A 21,837-nucleotide genomic window follows, 5' to 3' on the forward strand; every position below is an offset into this window, starting at 1 on the left:
AAAAAAAGCATCATTTATCATAGCACCAAAAAAGATATAGGTATAAATCTAACAAAACATATACAAGATATGTGAAGAGCTATAAAACACTCATAAAACAAAGATCTAAATAAATGGGGAGATATACCATGCTCATAGATTAAAGAAACAATGTTGTTAACAAAGTTGTTAATTCTCCAATTTGATCTGTAGATTCAATATGATCCCAATTAAAATCTAAGCAAGTTTTTTTTTGTACACATTGACAAGATTAGTCTAAAACTTATATAAAAAGGCAAAGAAAACAGAATAGCCAAATCATTCTGAAAAAGAATAAAGTAGAAGGATTCACATTTCCCAATTTCAAGATTTACTATAAAGGTACAGCAATCAAAGGCAGGTGGTAGTGGCTAAGGAATATACATAAAGAATAAAAGAACAGAAAAGAGATCCAGAAACAGATCCACACAAATACAGTCAACTCATTTTTGACAAAGGTATAAAGCATTTCAATGGAGAAAAGATAGCCTTTTCAACAAATTATACTGAAACAACTGAACGTCTATATGCAAAAGAAATAAACTTATTACAAATGATGCAAGGAGGTGGGAAAAAATAGAAGCTGACTTAGAAAACCAAATTTTAATTGAAAACTATAAGGTTAAAAGCAAAAGAAACTGTATACTGTACTCCAGTTGGTAAATTTTTTCATGGGGGTACAGTTCTGAACTTGCTTTACATGTATACGGGAGCTGAATGACTTAGGTAAGTGGATGGTGAATTGTGGGAACCAGATCTTACACTGTCAAATAGGGAATTTACAGATAAGCAAGAAGGGAAGGGAAAAATAAATCATCTGATGCGGGATTAGAGCCTGAGATATTATAGTATGAACTCATGTTCATACTAATGTTTACTCAGATGGATAGATACAGAAATAATTATGGATAGGTGTGTACATGGTTTAGTATACATATGTATGTTACTTAGCTCTCTCTGCCGAGGTGCTAAAATTAATGACATCCCAGAAGCAATGAGTACCCTCACTGCCCAGATCTCGCTTTCCAAATACCATTTAGAACCAGGGCACCTTGGTTAGGGTAGTGAAAATACAAGAACAGTGTTGGAAAGTAAAATACCCCAAAACCAAAAAAGGATGAAGGCATGTCAGAGGGACACAGGAGCCAACATTAAAGAGCAACCCATAGCCAAAGTGGGAACAATCTGAGCCACAAAATAAATATTTTTTAGAACTCAGAGTATAAAATAAATATTCATGAATCCATGCTGATGTAAATGATTAAATCTTCCTCATAGAAGAATCCCAAATAGTATGTGTAGATACTCGTCCCTCCAGGAGACAGAGCTTAATTTTCCTCCTCCCTACCCTGAGAGTGGACTAGACTTAATGAAACGCCTCCAAAGAATAGAGTATGAAAAGGGAAAAACAGTAACTTCACAGTGGAGAAATGTGTCAAACACTGCCTTACACAAGTCATCAAAGTATCACCAGAGATAAGTCATCTTTTTATTTATTTTTTATTTTATTTTATTATGTTATGTTAGTCACCATACAAGTCATCTTAATTTAATGTAGCTCCTGCTGTGATGAGATTAGGAGGGCCTTTCATCTAGGTAGCATTCTTAAAACAAAGACCATAACCCCAGAAGAATTTAAGAAAAACCTCAGACCAACACAAATTGAGGAACATTCTACAAAATACCTTATAGGTACTCCTCAAAATTGCCAAGGCTATAAAAAACAAGGAAAGATTAAGCGCTATGGTTTGAATGTGTGTTGTCATTCCCCCCCCCCCGCCACCCCCCCAGCCAAATTCATATGTTGAAATCCTAATGCCTGTGTGATAGTGTTAGGAAGTGGGGCCCTTTGGGAGGTGATTAGGTCATGAGGGTGGAGCCCTCATGAATGGGATGTGCTGTCATAAAAGAGACCCTATGAAGCTCCCTAGCTCCTTCCACCATGAGAAGACACAGTGAGAAGTCAGAAAAACGGAAAAACTGGTGAAATCTGAATAGTCTGGTCTTAATGTACTAATGTTGGTTTCTTCGTTTTGACAAATGCACCAAGGTAATGTAAGGTGATAATATTAAGGAGAAACTGAAACTGAGTGATGGGTATACGAAAACTCCCAGTACTACCTTTGCAACTTCTTTATAAACCTAAGTAAACCAAGACAAAAAGTTGGATTTTTAAAAAAATAATGAGTATTAAGGAAGGCACTTGTGATGAGCACTAGGTACCGTATGTAAGTGATGAATCACTAAATTCTGCACTTGAAACTAATTATTACACTGTATGTTAGCTGGAATTTACATAAAAACTTGAAAAAAAAGAAAAAATTTACCTTCAACATATAAATAAAAAGGTTTTGAAGAATTCTGAATGGTAAGTGAAAATACAAGAGACTCTTAAACGCAAAAAAAGCAGATTAAAAATTATATACACCTCCCCTCCTGCAAATTATCAATCTATTAAGAGATGCTTAGAGAAAAAGAAGTAAATATACTAAGATATTTAGTTACCTCTTACTGCTGAGCTCATATTTTTCCTTTTTTTTTGTAGTTCTCAAATGTTCCATAATGAATAGTAATATAAGATGTATTGACTTTGTATCATTGTGTTTAAGTATTTTTAATTTTACATCAGAGTATTTAAGTTATGGAATATCAATGAGAATAGTAAACATCATTCAAGGACTTTATCTGCTCTTCTGGGGAAGGGGTTAGTACGTTTTTGGTTGTATGCAGGATAGTTGAATCATGTTAAGCAGAATTATGATCTTGTCTTTATTTGGAGATTAAGTATGGTTTAAGAGATGTGTATTGGTGCCAAGTTGATAAGGGGTAGGCTTGTGATGGTTAATTTTATGTGCCAACTTGAATGTGCCAGACGGTGCCTGGATTTATGGGTGTATCTGTGAATGTGTTTTGGGAGGAGATTAGCATTTGAATTCATGGAGTCTGTGGGACTGCCCTCCCAAATGTGGGTGGCCATCATCCAATTCCTTGAGAGCTAACTAGGACCAAAACCCCCCCCCCAAAAACCCAAAAACCAGAAGGAAGAATCTGCCCCCTTTTCCCTTCTGCCTGCCTGCTTGAGCTGGGCCATCGGTCTTCTCCTGCCCTTGAACTAGAGTTTATAGCATCCATTCAGATGAGGACGGGAATTACATTGCTGGCTTTCCTGGGTCTCCGGGCTTGCAGATGGCAGACTGTGGGACTTTTCAGCCTCTATTATCATATAAGCCAATTCCTTGTAATAAATCTCTTCCTACACATACAACTTATTGCTTCTGTTTCTCTAGAATCCTAATACAATTTCCAATTCAAATCTCTTTTCTATGAAAATGTCTCTACTATCCCCTCCATCTTTATAGGTCTTGCCTTCTATGGCTCTCTTGATCTCCTTTGGTCTTTTTTTTTTTTTTTTTTTTTTTTTTAAGTAGGCTCCGAGCCCAGCATGGAGCTGGGTTTGAACTCATGACCTGAGATCAAGACCTGAGCTGAGATCAAGAATTGGACACTTAACTGACTGAACCACCCAGGCGCCCCTTCTTCGTTCTTTGGGGCACAAGATAACATATGTTGTATTATATTGTCTGACAGGTGTGCATATTTAGGCCTTATCTTTCTAACTAGAATGTAATAATCTTGAAAGTAAGAGTTTTATCTCTTATCTCTTGGGTGTTCTTTTCTTCCATTTGTTACTTTATTTGTTCATTCACTTACTCATTCAACACGCTTGCTGAGTTCCTATTTTATGTCAGGGACACTGCTCACCAATACAACAGTGAGCAACACCAGACTGCTCCCTTTATTCTCAAGGAGATTCCAGTTTAGTTGGAGATGCTGAAATCAATAAGACAACCACAAAACATATGCATAATTATAAGCCCTGGTAATGCTTTGAAGGAAATATATTTCAGAATCCACAAAGGGGAACATAACCTAACCTTGGGTGAAGAAGAGAGTGTACAAGGCAAGAAAGGCTCATCTGGGTTTGAGCTATGATCTGAAAAATGCGCAGGTTTTCACTAAGGTGGGTGAAAGGGTGGAGGTGCGAGAAGAGTGCTCTGGAGGGAAGTTCGGGAACGGAGAAGGTACACAGGGCCACCGTACTGCACACAATAGGCTTTAAGCAGGTGACCGACCAAACAGACGCTACGAACCATTTTCTGCAGTCTCTTCTCTTCTCGTTTTTTCTTAAGCTGAGCCTCCTTTTCTTCTGCTTCCCTCTTCTGACGCTCCTCCTCTTGGGCCTTTAACTGGGCCTGATCAAGATGAAAGCCAGTAAAAAATAAGAACACTGTTTGTATGGAAGTAAGATTTTTTATGTTGAGGAAAGTCAAGTATCTACCAAGAGTGCCTGTCCTGTCTCTGAAAGAAGCCCATACTTCCTGATAAAAGTAGAAAATCCAACCAACAGGTGGTCAGTTGTGTAACTTAAGTTTCTCCAAAAGAATCCTCTTCTACTTGGGAAGGTGATACTGAGCAAGAAAGGAACATTAATTTTTCATCAAATAATGATTCCTTTTTAGTTATTTTTACCTGTGAAATACTAAGTCCAAACTCCACATAGCGTAGGAAACATTTTTTCTTTTGTTTCACACACAAAAAACCCCCAAACTGTTGGAACTGTTTATTTTTTCTTAGTAGATATAAAATTTGTTTTTGACAGTCTAGGTCAAAACTGTGCAAGAACTACTCACCTTTGCAACTTACCAGGTTGGACATCTAAATCTTAAATGTGTAAATCTTCCTCATTGCTGGCTCCCATCAACTTTTTAACATTTCCGTCTTGCTATACTAATGGTATTACTGTTTTCTCCCTTTCTTTTCCTAAAATTTCCAGAGTTCAGGCCAGTGGATAAAAAGCTATTTCTGAAGTTGATCTAGCTCGATTGTCTCAAGACACTTAAGCTAGGCTTTTTTTTTTTTAGAGGGGGGGTGGAGATGCTGAGTGCGGGGGGTGGGGAAGAGAGAGAGAGAGAGAAAATCTTAAGCAGGCTCCATGCCCAGTGTGGAGCCTGATGCGGGGCTCGCGATCTCATGACCCTGAGATCATGACCTGAGCCAAAATCAAGAGTTGGATGCTTAACCGACTGAACCACCCATGAACCCCTAGGCTTCATTTCTTTTATTTCTTTTTTTATTTTTTAAAGATTTTATTTATTTATTTGAGAGAGAGAATGAGATAGAGTGAGCATGAGAGGGGGGAGGGTCAGAGGGAGAAGCAGACTCCCTGCTGAGCAGGGAGTCCGATGCGGGACTCGATCCCAGGACTCCAGGATCATGACCTGAGCCAAAGGCAGTCGCTTAACCAACTGAGCCACCCAGGCGCCCTAGGCTTCATTTCTTTTAATAAAGACCTATATAAATCCTTTTTCTTGCCTCAGATTTCATTCTTGATTTACCAATTTCTCCTCTTCTTGTTTCTTCTTCCTCTCTGCCAAGATCCGCCTACGTTCAGCTCGCTGAACTGCTCTCTCTTCCATGGCTAGAAAATAGTAACAGAGTTCCAATATAAAAAATATAAGGAACACAGCAAGAGAAATGTCTCCACATTTTATAGCAAAATTTTGTGTTATTGTTAGGGTTTTCTTGCAAGTTGAGTGTTTACAATTTCAGAAACATTTGTTTATAAATATATAAATATAAAATTTATATTTTAAAAATATAAGTTGTAGTTGTATTTATAAATATATAAGTATATATATGTTATTTATATACCCCCTACAGGTTAAAGACCTACAATCCTATCCTCAGCAATGATAAACAATTGGTAAATTGTTTTTACTTTTCTATTAGAATAACTGTTTACTGGTTTAAATAAGATAATGTGCCTCGATGATACTTTTGTTACTGAAACCCAGAAACCAGAATTTTAATTTGATAATTCTTTAATGAATGGAGGAAACTTTAATTACATCTAACAAATACTTTGACAATACAGTCAGTCTTCAAATCCCATTGAGTCTGTTTTTCCTAAGTCATTATACGTATGTCTGTGTATGTAACAACAACAACAACAACAAACTAAAGTTTAGGGTCACGATGAATACATTAAAATCTAGTTTTAAGGCCTGGATAGATATCCAGATGGGCAGGAAATGGAATTGTACTAGGCATTTGGAGAACTGGCATCTGAATGAATTCAAGTGTCAGACTCCTGTTCTTGACAGTCTATTAAATATCGATCCAAAAGAAGCAAATGTGCAAGATGGTCTGAAAATACAACTCTGTCATCAGTCGGGGCTTTTACAGGAAGAGGGAAATGGGTGGGAGGAGTATCAAGTTCTGCTCACCTAAGTCAGCCAATAATTACTTTTGCTTCCTTGTGCCATGTTATAGAGAAGAAAATTTAAGTCCAAGTTTCAAGAACTAATAAACAAAAAACTCACCAGGCTATTTCTTACAGATGTTAAGTGTTTGCATTGCTGAAAAAAGAAGAGAGGGGGTGCCACAGATGGCGGCAGTGAGCTGTCTTGGAAGAGGCAGAAATAGACTAAAGGATTAAAGTGAGAGCCCTGGCTCAGTCGTTAAGCATCTGCCTTTGGCTCAGGTCATGATCCCAGGGTCCTGGGATTGAGCCCCGCATCAGGCTCCCTGCTCGGCGGGAAGCCTGCTTCTCCCTCTCCCACTCCCCCTGCTTGTGTTCCTGCTCTCGCTAACTCTGTCAAATAAATAAATAAAATCTTTAAAAATAATAAATAAATAAAGTGAGAGCCCTGAGAGGCAGAGTCTCCAGTAATAAGCGCGTTCCCCGTCTTTTCTAGAGTTAATCGTTAAATACCACTTGAAAAGTAGCCTGGAGTTCTAAAATATGGTAACTCCTTGATCAAACAATAATTAAAAAAAAATAACCACACTGAACTGGGCATTTCCTGATCATCCTCAGTGGTAGGCAAAGATGGCATAAACTGCTGTCCTGGCAGAGAGTCGACGCAAAGACTGCTAATTTCTTCATTAGGAATCGACTTTGGGCATAACGTGCTTCAGATGACATCACTTCTTCTAAGGGCAGCAATTTTGCCAAAGGTGAAAAATCAGACTTATAACCACAATATAATTGCCAACGTGCCTACCTCCATACACAAATATATGCACAGTGCATGACTACGTATACAGTAAAAACAATTAGTAGATTCACTAGGTGGCAAATGCTTTTCTTCTCATAGTATTGTTTGGTTTAAATAGTGATTTTTTTTTTTTCTCGAAGATTTTATTTATTTATTTGACAGAGAGACAGACAGAGAGGGAACACAAGCAGGGGAGTGGGAGGGGGAGAACCAGGCTTCCCGCCAAGCAGGGAGCCCGATTCAGGGCTCGATCCCAGGACCCTGGGATCATGACCTGAGCCGAAGGCAGACGCTTAATGACTGAGTCACCCAGGTGCCCCTAAATAATGATTTCTACATGCATCAAAAATGTTATTAAATTAAAATGTCTGGTTTGTAGATTTCATTACTAAAAGCCTATCATCAAGGTACAACTCATAAAATGATGTGGATTGCTATAAATGGATCAATAATTTAAGGTTAACAAAGTATAATGATAGGTGATCTTTATCAATGTTTGTCCTTAGCAGCTACTCAAGAGTTTTCTCATTTGTGTAACTGTCCCATTTTTTTTCATAATCCAAACCAATCCACAATGATATACCTTTCAGCCATTTTTTTTTTTTTTGTATTCTTTGGGAAGGCCAAAAAGTTTGGCAGAAGGAGCAGGAAAAAATGCATGGAACTCTCTGGTGCATTGCACTCCTCACATGTCCAGCCATCTTTGACCAGGTTCTGCCAAGTCTCAAAACCTGAGTTTCCCGGATTCAGTCCTAGCATATTCTATTTCAGAAAGGAAGGTAACCACCACCAGACCACCACCAAGACTGCCCTGCCTTTCAGTATGGGGTGGGATGCCATCAGCTGCCTTGGGTTCCTTCTGGGTCCAGAGAGAGAATTTGGGGAGTCACTTCCTCTACCATCAGTCTCAGGGGAAGCAACAGGCGAACTGGGGGTTAAAAAAAAAAAAAAAGGAAAAGAATTCAGACCAACAACCAGCTCTGTTCAAAGCTCTTGAACCTGAGAAACTCAAAGCATTTCACACATTTTAATTAATCTTTACTCTCTAAGATAACTATGTATTAAACCCACTCGATATACTGGTATAACAAGGCATGGAAAGGCTGGGTGACTGGCCGGAGTCTGCAATGAGTCAGGTACTCTGACTCCCATACCAGTGCTTCAGATCAATGGGTATCTATCACCCACTTCTTATCCTTATCACATGTATTGAGTATGTCTCAAACACATCTGAAAGCATCGTAAGTGGCTTCTGAGAAATTTGGACTCTTATTCTAGCCTCAAAAATGTTTACTTTTACCCAAAACAACTACAGATTTAAGCTAGGTAATTAGCCAGCCCAGAGGCTGCTCCATTTGTACCTGACATTGTACAACCCGGCTTCTCAGAACTAAATATAATCAGAAACCCAGAAATTGAGGTAGGGCATGTAAGCGTTGTTCTCTCTTACTGGTATAGTAACAGAGCTCCTCAGACAAAGGCAGCACAACACAAATGCTAACTGTGTAATTCACAGGTAACTGGTTGCCTCAAATACCGTTAGTACCTGTCACGGACCAATCACAATGTAGGGGGGCTTCTTCGTTTTGAAAGTATACAATAAAAGAAAGGGAGAGATCATGGAGTCTGGAAGCTGGGCAAAAGAGGTTCAGGGGCCTCTCGACCACAAGGTGAAAAAACCCAAATCATGAGTCCAAAGCATGTTCTGATACAATGGACATACTTTGGAAGCACGTGGCACGTTCTCTTGGGTTCTTTTCCTCTGGGATTTGATAGCAGGCAGCTCTGGGCATCTGTGACTGCTGCAGCCCGCTCTGCGGCCCACCGAGCCTCTGCCAGCCGCTGGCTTTGCTTCAGCTCCAGAATTGTTTTCTGCTGTTCCTGAAGTTTCTTCTTTTGCTTTTCAATCAACTGTTGCTGGAAGACATGGCGGTTGTGGAAATGACCCATGCAAATGGATTCTGTTTTCTGGCTGGTGGTTCTGAGCTTCTTGCTGCTTCTAGGCTGTTGGGAGGGCTCGACATCCCTGGTCGTGTGCTGCTTATTGTCGGATGTGTTCAGAGGGACATGCTGGAGGGGAACCTGCAAGTCGCTCTTTGTTGGTCTTCCTAGGTGGGGGCCGGGCATGCAATCACAGCTCCCTGAGGGAGGCTTTTCCCGCAGAGGTGGCCCGGCAGTCACCTGAGAGAGAAGGAGCATGTTACAGCTCAGCTGTTTAGAGGACTGTGCAATAAGAAAACCGTGCTCTTAGAAATGTCTCATTTGGATAGTTGGTTTGTGAATGAGGCCGGATTACTCCAGGTACATACTACAGGAATTTTAATCTGCATGAATTAACTCTGAATTTTGTAGTGAAGAATATATTCTCCCTCAAGAATGTTCGAAACTAACAAATACCTTTACAAATCAATAACAGCTCTGTTCTCTCAATGCTTTTCTTGCCACTAATAAATTAATCACAAGGTATGTATGTATGTAATTATGTATTCACTCTTTAATTAATTAATTCATTCATTCTCAGGATCAAAGCCTGGATTAAAGCTTACAGTCTCCAGACTATTGCCAGACTACCTGTGGGAAATATCTGTAAGCCCAGGATTACTGGGCAAATAACTGCATTACATAAGAATATTACCAATAATATTATATTTTAGCATATGGCTTAATAGTTTTCAAAGCTTTATCATGTAATGGATCTCATTTAATAGACTGAGGTATCATACTCAATTTTAAGTTCTGATAGAGGGGGAGGAAACAGAATTCTTAATCGGGAAAACTTTTCCTGGCCAAAATAATGCATACTTAAAATGTCTCTTTTAGAATGGTTTGATTCTATGGCCTAAGGTCTAACCAGCTTTTGATTCTGCCATCTGCAGTGGTACAAGAAGAAAAATACTATGAAGTATTTGTATCTTAGAAGCTTCTCACTCTAAGGTACTCAAAAATATTTTTCATGATGATGGAAATATTTCCTATAGATTCAGCTGAAGTAAAAAATGTGATATATGACATGCTAAAGACTAAAAAATAACCTTCTATTTCAGAAATGTCAATGGACATTTATTCACGAGAACACCTGCTTAAGTAATTCAGCATCAAGCAGGGTATATGTTTTAGGCCCTTTTAAATTTTGTGATAATGGTACATTATTAACTCAGCAAGACTGTAAAAGCCTTGAGTATAGCAAAAAGATTTCTTTTGGATCATGGTAACTTTTCAAGGTGAAAATAAGAGAATGAAACAAAGCTTAATGGTGCAGATTGTACTTACTAGAACAGGACTGAACAGTCTGGCATAATTAGCGAAAAGTCATCTATTAGCTATCTGATAGTTTTGAAATTTTTCAAGGTATAATATGCATTTGTGGTACTTGAGTCCCTATGACTGTATAATTAGTGGGCATCTAACTAAAGATATCATATTTTATTTGTTCATGTTATACTCTACACTCTGGAAAAAATTAGGATTTATCTAATAACCTAGAGAGTCCATTACATCCTTTCATTTTCACTTGCTCTATTTTTTATAACATCCTTTCTTTATAAAATTCTTTTCAGAGTTAACTTCAGAGATTTAAAGGTTTTTATTTCTTGAGTCATATATATACATTGTGTGTGTAATATACACACTATATACACATAGTAATTTTTCTGTTTTATGCAAGTAAAAAATACTTTGTTGACTTTTTAAAAATTTACAGATAATAACAGTGTAACTTTGTAAAGTAAAAGGTTCAGACAGCTATTTCTTAAGATAGAATACTCTGCTGTCTTAATGGAAACAAAACTACCTAACTGACATAAAGGCAGATAAACTGCCTAGAGGACATCAGTCCCCCTAAGGATCCTCATGATACCCCTTTGCTGAGAGGCTAGGCTTAAATTAAAACCAGTCTACCTGCTGGCAGTAATCAGGGTAAAAAGCAAGACTGGGGCCCCTCTGGTGCCCAATTTAATTTTACATGTCTGAGTTAAGTACCTAATAGCATTATGTGGAGGGGTCTAGGATGAAGGTGAGGGGGTAGAGGATCTTCTCCAAAGGACTTTTCAAATATGACAAGTGCAATTATGAAAGCAAAAACTGATAGGATTCACTTTATAAAAACTTAACTCTGTATAGTACCAAAACACCAAAAATTACCCAAAAAGACAAATGAAAAAATGAAAAAAAATTTGCAAAATATATAGTAATAAAAACACCAATAGTCTTAAAAATATAAAGAGCTTCTATAAATAAGAAAAAGATATATAATCAAGTAGAAAAATGTATAAGGGCAGGAATAGACAAGTCACTAAATATCTATCTATGTCCATTTTCACATACATATATATGTAAATGGACATTATAAAAAATGTTTAACCTCACTAGTAATAAAAAAATGCAAATGCCGAAGCAATAATAAGATGAAAATATTTTCCTATCAACTTAGCAACAATGAAAAATGTGTTAACCAGGCAGGAACACAGGCATTTCTTTGGCACAACCTTTCCAGAAAGGCAATTTGCATTCTATTTTTAGGTATTTATTCTAAGTAAAGCATTTAAGTAAAAGTGTATGTGTGCAAAGATTTTGTTACAAGGATGATTACTGAAGCATTGTTTGCAATAGTGACAAACTGGAAACAACTTAAATGTCCAGCAATACAGAAAAATGTAAACAGATTCTAGCTTAGGGCTCATGACTGAATATCTGAGAGCCATTACAAAATGATGGCACAGAACAGCAGTCCTTAATCACAGGGTATTCATCAGGTTCACCTGTGAAACTTAAAAAAAAAAATAATACAGGTGCCCCACAACCAGAAATGCTGATTCTGCAGGTCTGATCTGTGGTTTACTGTCAGTTGGGCACTAATGTTGCAGCAGATTTAGTAACATAGAATATTCTCATGTTATATTGTGAAATTGCAAATTTTTTTTAGAAAAACAGAACAGTTATATTATTATTAAGAAAAAAAATGGCCTTACTTTTTCTCTGTATTATGTATTATGAAAAAGTAGATATCCTCAATAACTTGACTGAAGAAAATTTAAAAGCTAAATAAAATATTACAGAGAAAAATTTGCATATGCCTGAATAGAGAAAAGACTATATGGCTATTCAACATGTTACTTGTGGTTATCTCCAGATGATGGAATTAGAGGCTACTCTGCTTTTTCCTGTCATTTTCTCCTATCAAATTACCATAATTAACACATATGATTTTTCTTATTAGAAAAATAAAAACTTAAAAATTTCCCACACATATGTATGTATGTATGTGTGTATGAATGTATATCTATATGTATGTGTGATTGATATATATGTATATATATATCAAGCTCATTTAGATAGGAAATGTCTGATGATCAAGTAAGAGGAGTTCAAGAGTTATAAACAATGCTTTATATAACTGTTCCTGAAGGAGTCTTTCACTTAGTTGTTTTAAATTCCCATCTCTATATTATGTCCCTACCAAGTCTCAAGTACACTGAAGTTTATGTGTGATATATAAAATGCAGATTTGATTCAAGAAAATAAACACTGACTGAACGGTAACCTTTGTGCACTGTGCACAGCTCTCATCCTCTAGATAGTCCAGGCAAGGCAATCGGACAGTGGCTAATATAACCCAGGCTGTACCCACGTGTGGAGCTCAAACGCCACTGTTTAATAAGCAGAAGCCCGAGCAAAGGAAAAACAGTGTACCTCTCCATTTCTTATAGGCGGATCCACCATAGCTGCTGCCTCCTCAAGTAGACTGATGCCTGATGACCCATTTGTGCTGAGTTTCCCTAGGGATGCCGCCTCTAGCAGCTCATTCATTTTCTTCCTAGTTTCCTCCTTTGTTAGAGCCAGCTCCCTCTTCACAACCTCTGCACGGTGCCAACGCTGCCATTCTGTAAAGCGGTGTCGGAGGACTTGTTTCCGGTTATACTCAGTGGCCAGGTGTTGTTTTCTAAGCAACAAAGTACTTCCCGTTAAAAAGAAGAAGCCATTTACAGCTCGTTTGTTGATAATATAAATGAAACACAAGTCTAAAGGAGTCCCAGAAATGTTCCATCTTCGATCCAGCATATCCTTCTATTTAAGCTAAATGGAATCGCTTTATCAAATTCCCGGGTGCAAAAGGTCTGCTTGTAGAGGCCGTTGGCACCTTAAGAGATTACCTCAGAAGAAAGAGTTCTATCATGTCACAGAGGCATATTACATTTTTTAAATTACCACAAAATAGTTTCTGAGAGTTTTTGGAGGGGAATGAGCAAAAGAAATAGGCATATAAATAGCTACTTTTAAAAGGATGAATGCGTGAGGGAGATTTCAGCCATGCTTGCAAATCTAAGGAAGACAGAGGTTTGGGAGAAAGGGAATGGAACAAGATATAACAAGTGAACTGTCAATAACGACTTAAGTATAAGACTTAGAAAAAGTCAATATGAAACCATGAGCGTGGCTCTTATGAAAGAAGGACTTGATCAGGGACAGGATCTCTAAAGAGAAGGATTCATTTATCAAACCCTTAAACTGAATGAATGAAGCACTGCTTTGTGAGGAGACTTGCTGAACATTGGAAACATATGAAAGACGTGTCAAAGACAAGGCACTTGCTCTCATGGAACTCATTCACACCCTCACAGTCCAGTAGAGGGTCTGGTTCATTCTCTTCGTAAGGAAGAGCTCCTTTTGATTCCTGGAAACTTCATGATGTTAGGGGACATCACCGAGTGGAGCTGGGAACCGCCTGCTTCATTCCCTTCCCAAAGGGGATCACCATTAGGAGACATTTTTGTGGAGGTCTCTGAGTGCTATCTATAAGTGGATGATTATTGTCTCTGAAGAAGTAAGGTGTAGAGTTTGGAACTTATTATATTGCATCAGGGGTCAGTTTTGAGGTTTAAAATCTATTGTATAGACATCTACTTGATTTTATTTTGTAAAGGTGACTCAGATAAGTTCTCTATAATACTATTTGTATACCCATTTCTGTTAAACATCCCTTAATGCTTAACTCTCCTCATGGACTCTTTGGGGTTATATATAAAAAAAAAAATCATAAAATTCTTAAGTCAATGCATCAGGAGAACATTTCTAGAGTTCTTAAATGCTTAAGTGACTTAAATCTTTTTTGACTGGCACCTACAGTAAGAAAAATGTTACACTGTGACACAATATACAAGTTTAAGTGTGAAAATGTGTATGAAACAAAAGTACATATAATTGAAACATAAGTTTCACCAAACAATATCTATCCTTACTACCAGAGGTGCATTCTGGATTTTCTGTTCCATTCCATTTCTTTGAAAAAATACAGCTCATCTGGAGGCTGATTTCAGGACCCATTAATGGATTAAAACCCTTAGTTTGAAAAAGACTACTCTAAAGTCACAGAATTTAACCTATGTCAGAGGAGTTGGATGAAACAACCAATTAGTGGGAGTAGAGTCAACTGAAATAGTGAAATTCAGGATAAACACTAACAACAACTCTGCCAACAGTGTATTTCATTGTATTTAATTGCTTCCCTCTACTGTATTAATGATAATTAATACTTGATCAACTGAAGTTTTTGTAATAAAAGTACAATATAAGTGGTAATATAAATATTTATACATGGAATTTAATTTGATGGAAATAAATTAATATGGGACTGAATAACCTCAAAACACAAACTTTAGAGGAGATAAGGATAACAAATCAGGTAGCAACGCAGGTAAGAAAAAAGCTCCAAAAATGTCAATGTTTAAATAGTGAAACAAATAAAAAGCATCTAGCACTTTTCTTAAGTAAGTGAAAATCATAAATTCCCACTGGACAGAAGATGTATACTGCTCTGTCTGATTAATGTGAAATTCAATTTACATCAATCTGCTCAGGAAGGGGGAGTGTGAAATTTATCTGATGTGTTAATTTCATGTTTTTAGAGCATAAACAGCCAAAAGCAGCACTAGGGTTTCGACTGTCATGGAAGAGATTATTTGGACGCTATAAAAAGGCAAAGAGAAAAATATTTCTGCAACTATAACAAAAAGACTAAACAGTAAGAAAACGGGTAAAAGTTGCATGTTGACCATAGTACCTAGAGCCCACTCTATAGTGGTTGTATAGGGGATTTCACAATGTATTGGAGATATCCACATTTGTGCATTCAGATGGAAGAGCAGAAATGCAGAAGCTAGGGATCCAGACACAGGCTGGTTTTACTCCTGTTCCTCTGCAGTTCACTTCGGCAGAGTGATAATATTCCAAATAAGCTAGTTTCCATACTTTTTAAAAGATGACACTAAAAACATAAATATTTCTGAAAGAAAAATACTCAAACTTCTTAAAACCTCAATCTGATACAATACTTAGGTATGCTAACCAAAAGAATGGTTTCAGACACAGTTCCCAGATAATCATACAATGAAGGACAGAGTTCCCTTATGGAAAACACCCTGTCCCAAGATGCTTCCAAGCTGAAATCTGGGAATTTCTGGCAAGAGTATATAAATTGATCATCACAGTTATGTAACTGCATGCACAGAAAGGCTGTCCCTAAAGACCAAATATAATGGAAAAACTTCATTTTCCTTCCTCTGCAGGGAAAAACCTGGTTCTTCCCCACTGTCTTTGTCTCCTGTGTGTCTCCTTTACCCTTTCAGAGAACACCTCACTTCTGGCACTACAGTCACCAAATGTGTTGAAGGCTCTTCCCCACACCAACAAGCAACTAACTCTTGGACATGCAGCATGGTATCCAAGAATTCAACTCAGTTCTGATACTATCTACCCCAAAGACAGTGTCAGATCCCACAGGTTAAGGGCTCAGTCCCATAAGACTCTCCCCCCTGCCCCCACTCCCCAGCTTCAGATGCCAGTCACAAACCCAGGTTATCTATCACCTGTGCTTCTGATCAATTGGCTATAGATCAGAGGTTCCAACCACCCCGTCCTTGGGTTTGATAATTCGCTACAGTAGCTCACAGAACTCAGGGAAACATTTATGTTTACCTGTTTATTAAAGAACATGATGAAGGATACAGATGAAAATCCTTTCCCTCTCTCTCTTTTTTCCCCCTTTGCTAGTTTACTGATGGTTACCAGAAGGGAGGTTGGTGGGGGGATGGCTTAAATAGGTAATTGGGATTAAGGAGTGCACCTGTTGTGATAAGCACTTTGTGTTGTAAGGAAGTATTGAGTTACTATATTGTTCACCTCAAACTAATATTACACTGCATGTTAACTAGAATTTAAATAAAAACTTTATTATTTTTTTAAGATTTTATTTACTTATTTGACAGAGAGAGACGCAACGAGAGAGGGAACACAAGCAGGGGGAGTGGGAGAGGGAGAAGCAGGCCTCCTGTGGAGCAGGGAGCCCAATGCGGGGCTCGATCCCAGGACCCTGGGATCATGACCTGAACCGAAAGCAGCCGCTTAACGACTGAGCCACCCAGGCGCCCCTTAAATAAAAACTTTAAAAAAAGAGGGAAGTTTAGAGTAATACAGGCCTACTTCAAGAAGCAAGAAAAATCTCCAACAACCTAACCTTATACCTAAAGGAGAAAAAGAAAGAACCCCAAAACCAGCAGAAGGAAGGAGATAACATTAGAGCAGAAATAAACAATGGAAACAAAACAAAACCAAAAAAAGAACAGATCAGTGAAAAGATCAACAAAATTGATAAAGCTTTAGGCAGACTCCTCAAAAAGGAGAGAAAAGGAGGGCTCCAGCAAAACCAGAAATCAAAGAGGAGATATAACAAACCCCATGGCAATGAAAGATTTAGAAAGTAACCTGCTTGCCCGGGACAGGACACATGTTCAGAAAAGACCTGAGAAGACCCTAAGCTTTCCCCACCCACCGGAGCGCACCCCAGAGGAATCTGAAGAGATCTTGAGGAGGGCCACTGGCCTGGCGGATACACCCCTGTTCTCCTCACGGTCCACCACTATGGCAATACTCCTTGGGTAGCCTCGCTCTCTTGTTCTTTCTAAATATAAATAATCCTTGACCAGGTAACATATTCCATGAATTCACCCTGAGGCAACTCCCTAGGCTAATCTGATCGCCTCCCCGCTGAAGAGTGGCTCAGGAGCTCCGCCTTTCGGGGGCCTGCCACAGACACAGTGCAGAGGAGGCCAGGGATTCGAATTTCTCCTACTTGCCAGTTCAGCTTGCCCCTTGTGCATAAAGTGAGGTATGGGAGGATCCTGAGCACAAGAGCTTCTGTCCCCATGTACTTGGGGTGTCAATGTGGATGTGTTCACCTGCCTGGAAGTTCCTTGAAGCCTGTACTTTTGGGATTTTATGGAGGCTTCATCATGTAGCTATGACTGATGTTAACTCCATTTCAGCCTTTTTCCTTTTTCAAGAGAATGGGGGGCAAGGCCAAAAATTCCAAGTTTCTGATCATGGCTTGGTCTTTCTGGTGACCAACCCTCATCCAAGAGCCATCCAGGAGCCAACCCAGAGCTATCTCATTAGAACAAAAGACACTCCTATCACTCAGGAAATTACAAGGGTTTCAGGAGTTCTGTCAGGAGCAGAGGTCAAAGATATTAGAACAAGAGATGTTCCCAGTACTCTTATCATTTAGTTTCCTAAATGATAAGGGTTTTAGGAGCTCTGTTCCAGAAACCAGGGGCAGAGACCAATATGTATTTTCTACTAACTCACACGTAAGAATATAAAATATAAAGGTTTAAATAGAAATTGAAATATGAACTGTGCTGTTTAGAATCAACACCTCAAATGATGCTTAGTGATCAGTGCATGTTCTAGAACCCGTAAGTCAGAAGAATACTAACTAGACAGGGGACACTAGATAAGCACCTGGAAGTTTCTAAGCCTCAGTTTCCTCCTAAAAATGGTATCACCCTAAAAAACAAAAAACGAAACCTACATTGCCTGTCCTACAGGATTTTTTTTTTAAAGATCTAATTTAAAACACACAGACACACACCCCCACACACACCCCGAATATATAGAACAAATTATCATGGAAGATAACACTATCTTAGGACAAGACCACCAGATATCTAAAAAGTGTCTTGAAGTTTTTAAAAGGAAACGAGAAATGATAAATAAATAACCCACACACTCGTGATTTGACTGAGTGCCGAAATCTGATGCAGAACGCGAAAACAGTAGCAGGGCGGACAGCTGCATTTGGGATGAACAGGAACAGGGATGGATAAGCTAACGCATTCAATAAGGCACCAGGCAGCCCCCAGGGAAAGAGTGGAAGCTAACAACAATTCTGTCTGAAAGAGTTTTAAAGCGAGGCAGGCAGTGCAAGTGTGGGCCCCCTGCCTGTCTGACAGACCTATGAGGAGCTTTACCAGCTTCGGATGCCATGCAGTTTCTAGTGTCTCGCCTGGATACCCAGGTGAGCATGGAGGGAAGGGCACCGAACATGATTCACAGAGGGGCTCCACTCCATAAGTGATTGCCCAAAACAATGCTAAAACGAGGAGTGGGGATATGGGAATACCTGACAGTCTATTTTCAATTCAGCTTCCCCACCTCTAGGCTAGCATGTGGGCTCACCCCAGCCTGCTCTCCCACAAGCTGCCTATGTGCTGGTTTACCAGTTTCTCCCCCAAAGTAGAAAACTCCCTCTTAGGATAGGAGGAAAGGTGGCGGAGGAGTAGGGGACCCTATTTCAACTGGTCCCCAGAATTGAGCTGGGTATCTATCAGACCACTCTGAGCACCCACGAAACCAGCCTGAGATGTAAGAAGATCTGGATCTCTACAAACAGAATATCGCAGTCGGTCAGTTTCGAGGTACGAAGCGGGGAGCCGTGATTCCGCGGGCAGATATCGGAGAATAAACGGCAGCAGGAGGGAGCCTGGCTGTGGGGATCCTACACCGCCGGTGAGCAACAGCCTCGCGTGCTGGGGATGAGGCACAGACTCGCAGACCAGTAGCAGCAGGGAAAGGACTTTAGGGCGGCCGCTGGGGCGGAAACCCGGAGCGGCGGGGTCGTGCGTGCGAACTGGGGGTGGCTGGCGGTTTTAGAAGCACAAAAGGCAGAGACGTGCCCCGACCTGGAGGCAGGACTGGGAGCGCTGCGGAGGGGTGCACAACCCAGGACGCTGCAGTTTATGGCAGCACAGACAGAAATGGAGAGAATGTGGCCTGGAGAGCTCACTGAAGAATAGACTGTGGTCTCTCTGCTCTGAGGCAGAGGGTTGGAAACGGTCTCTTCTGCTCTGACTCGCGGAAGAGACGTGGAAAGCCGCCAGGGAAAGCCGCCAGAGAACAAAAGCCCCTAAAACTGATTCCCACTGAGCCCATCCCCCACCACAGGGGCGCAGGGCAACTCCGCCCAAACGGTGCCTGAGTAACAGCGCAGCAGGCCCCTCCCGCAGAAGACAGGCTGGGAAAACAAGAGGCCAGCAACCCTAAGGTCCCAAGAAAACCGGTGCATCTTGCTTGGGTTCTGGTCAATAATTTGGACTCTATACATTCCCTCAAACACCCATCAACAGAATGACTAGGAGGAGGAGCCCCCAAAATAGAAAAGACTCAGAGATTATGACTTATGCTGCAGATTTACAAATGGATGCAGACATAACCAAGATGTCGGAGATGGAATTCAGCTAGCAATTGTGAAGACAATGGCTAGAATGGAGAAATCAATTAATGGCAACATAGAGTCTCTAAGGGCAGAAATGAAAGTTGAATTGGCAGAACTTAAAAATGCTATCAATGAGATCCAATCCAATCTAGATAATCTAACAGCTAGGGTAACTGAGGCAGAAGAGAGAATAAGCAACCTGGAAGACAATATAATAGATAAAAAGGGAAAAGAGGAGGCCAGGGAAAAACAACTCAGAATCCATGAAAACAGAATCACAGAAATAAGTGACACCATGAAGCGTTCCAATGTCAGAATAATTGGAATCCTGGAGGGAGTGGAGAGAGAGAGAGGACTAGAAGATGTATTTGAGTAAATCGTAGCTGAGAATTTCCCTAATCTGGGGAATGAAACAAACATTCGCGTCCTAGAGGCAGAGAGGACCCCTCCCAAGATCAAGGAAAACAGGCCAACACCCCGGCATGTAATAGTAAAACTTGCAAACCTTAGAACCAAGGAAACCATCTTAAGGGCAGTTAGGGGGAAGAGATTCCTTATGTACAGAGGGAGGAACATCAGAATAACGTCAGACCTATCCACAGAGACCTGGCAAGCCAGAAAGGCCTGGCAAGACATATTCAGGGTACTAAATGAGAAGAACATGGAGCCAAGAATACTTTATCTGGCAAGGCTTTCATTTAGAATGAATGGAGAGATGCAGAGCTTCCACGACCGGCAGAAACTGAAAGAATATGTGAACACTAAGCCGGCCCTGCAAGAAATATTAAGGGGGGTTCTATAAAAGGAGAAAGACCCCAAGAGTGATATACAACAGAAATTCATAGGGACAATCTATAAAAACAATGTCTTCACAGGCAACATGATGACAATTAATTCATATCTTTCAATAATCACTCTCAATGTGAATGGCCTAAATGCTCCCATAAAACGGCACAGGGTTACAGATTGGATAAAAAGACAGGACCCATGCATACGCTGCCTACAAGAGACTCATTTTGAACCTAAAGATACATCCAGACTGAAAGTGAAGGGATGGAGATCCATCTTCCATGCCAGCGGACCTCAAAAGAAAGCTGGGGTAGCAATTCTTATATCAGACAAATTAGATTTTAAACTAAAGTCTGTAATTAGAGACACAGAAGGACACTGTATCATTCTTAAAGGGTCTATCCAACAAGAAGATCTAACAATTGTAAATATCTATGCCCCCAACATGGGAGCAGCCATCTACATAAGCCAACTGTTATCCAAAATAAAGAGTCATATTGATAACAATAATTGTAGGAGACCTCAATACTCCACTCTCAGCAATGGACAGATCATCTAAGCAGAAAATCAACAAGGAAACAAGAGCTTTGAATGATACATTGGACCGATGGACCTCATAGATATTTACAGAACATTCCACCCTAAAACAACAGAATACTCATTCTTCTCGAGCGCACATGGAACTTTCTCCAGAATAGACCACATACTGGGTCACAAATCAGGTCTCAACTGATACCAAAAGATTGAGATTATTCCCTGCATATTCTCAGACCACAATGCTTTAAAACTGGAACTCAATCACAAGAAAAAATTTGGCAGAAATTCAAACACTTGGAAGCTAAAGACCACTCTGCTCAAGAATGTTTGGGTCAACCAGGAAATCAAAGAAGAACTTAAACAATTCATGGAAATCAATGAGAATGAAAACACATCGGTCCAAAATCCTATGGGATACTGCAAAGGTGGTCCTAAGGGGGAAATACATAGCCATCCAAGCCTCACTCAAAAAAATAGAAAAATCCCGAATTCACCAACTAACTCTACACCTTAAAGAACTAGAGAAAAAGTAACAAACGATGCCTAAGCCACGCATTAGAAGAGAAATAATTAAAATTAAAGCAGAGATCAATGAATTAGAAGCCAGAAACACAGTAGATCAGATCAATGAAACTAGAAGTTGGTTCTTTGAAAGAATAAGATCGATAAACCACTGGCCAGACTTATCCAAAAGAAAAGAGAAAGGACCCAAATTAATAAAATTATGAATGAAAGGGGAGAGATCACGACTAACACCAAGGAAATAGAAACAATTATTAGAAATTATTATCAATAACTATATGCCAATAAACTGAGCAATCTGGATGAAATGGAGGCCTTCCTGGAAACCTATAAGCTGCCAAGACTGAAACAGGAAGAAATTGA

At 39.5% G+C, this 21,837-nt stretch overlaps 1 protein-coding gene across 4 annotated transcripts in view; it reads right to left on the bottom strand.

The window, feature by feature from the left end:
• Nucleotides 1-21,837, bottom strand: part of CCDC191 (coiled-coil domain containing 191) — a 99,075-nt gene that overhangs the window by 36,441 nt on the left and 40,797 nt on the right. For all 4 annotated transcript variants that reach the window (XR_006795547.3, XM_045902894.3, XM_064591714.1 and 1 more), the window contains 5 exons: nucleotides 12,768-13,017; nucleotides 8,803-9,260; nucleotides 7,895-8,007; nucleotides 5,415-5,497; nucleotides 4,170-4,271 (listed from right to left, as the gene is read on the bottom strand). Coding sequence is in view for 3 of the 4 variants with exons in the window: in XM_045902894.3 (XP_045758850.1) it covers nucleotides 4,170-4,271; nucleotides 5,415-5,497; nucleotides 7,895-8,007; nucleotides 8,803-9,260; nucleotides 12,768-13,017 (1,006 nt within the window). In the remaining variant the exon portion in view is untranslated. The remainder of the gene's footprint in view (nucleotides 1-4,169; nucleotides 4,272-5,414; nucleotides 5,498-7,894; nucleotides 8,008-8,802; nucleotides 9,261-12,767; nucleotides 13,018-21,837) is intronic.

The sequence above is a fragment of the Mirounga angustirostris genome, unplaced genomic scaffold, assembly GCF_029215605.1.
Source record: "Mirounga angustirostris isolate CCGP_5_RB_7025 unplaced genomic scaffold, mMirAng1.0.hap1 SCAF_1, whole genome shotgun sequence".
Lineage (NCBI taxonomy): Eukaryota > Metazoa > Chordata > Mammalia > Carnivora > Phocidae > Mirounga > Mirounga angustirostris.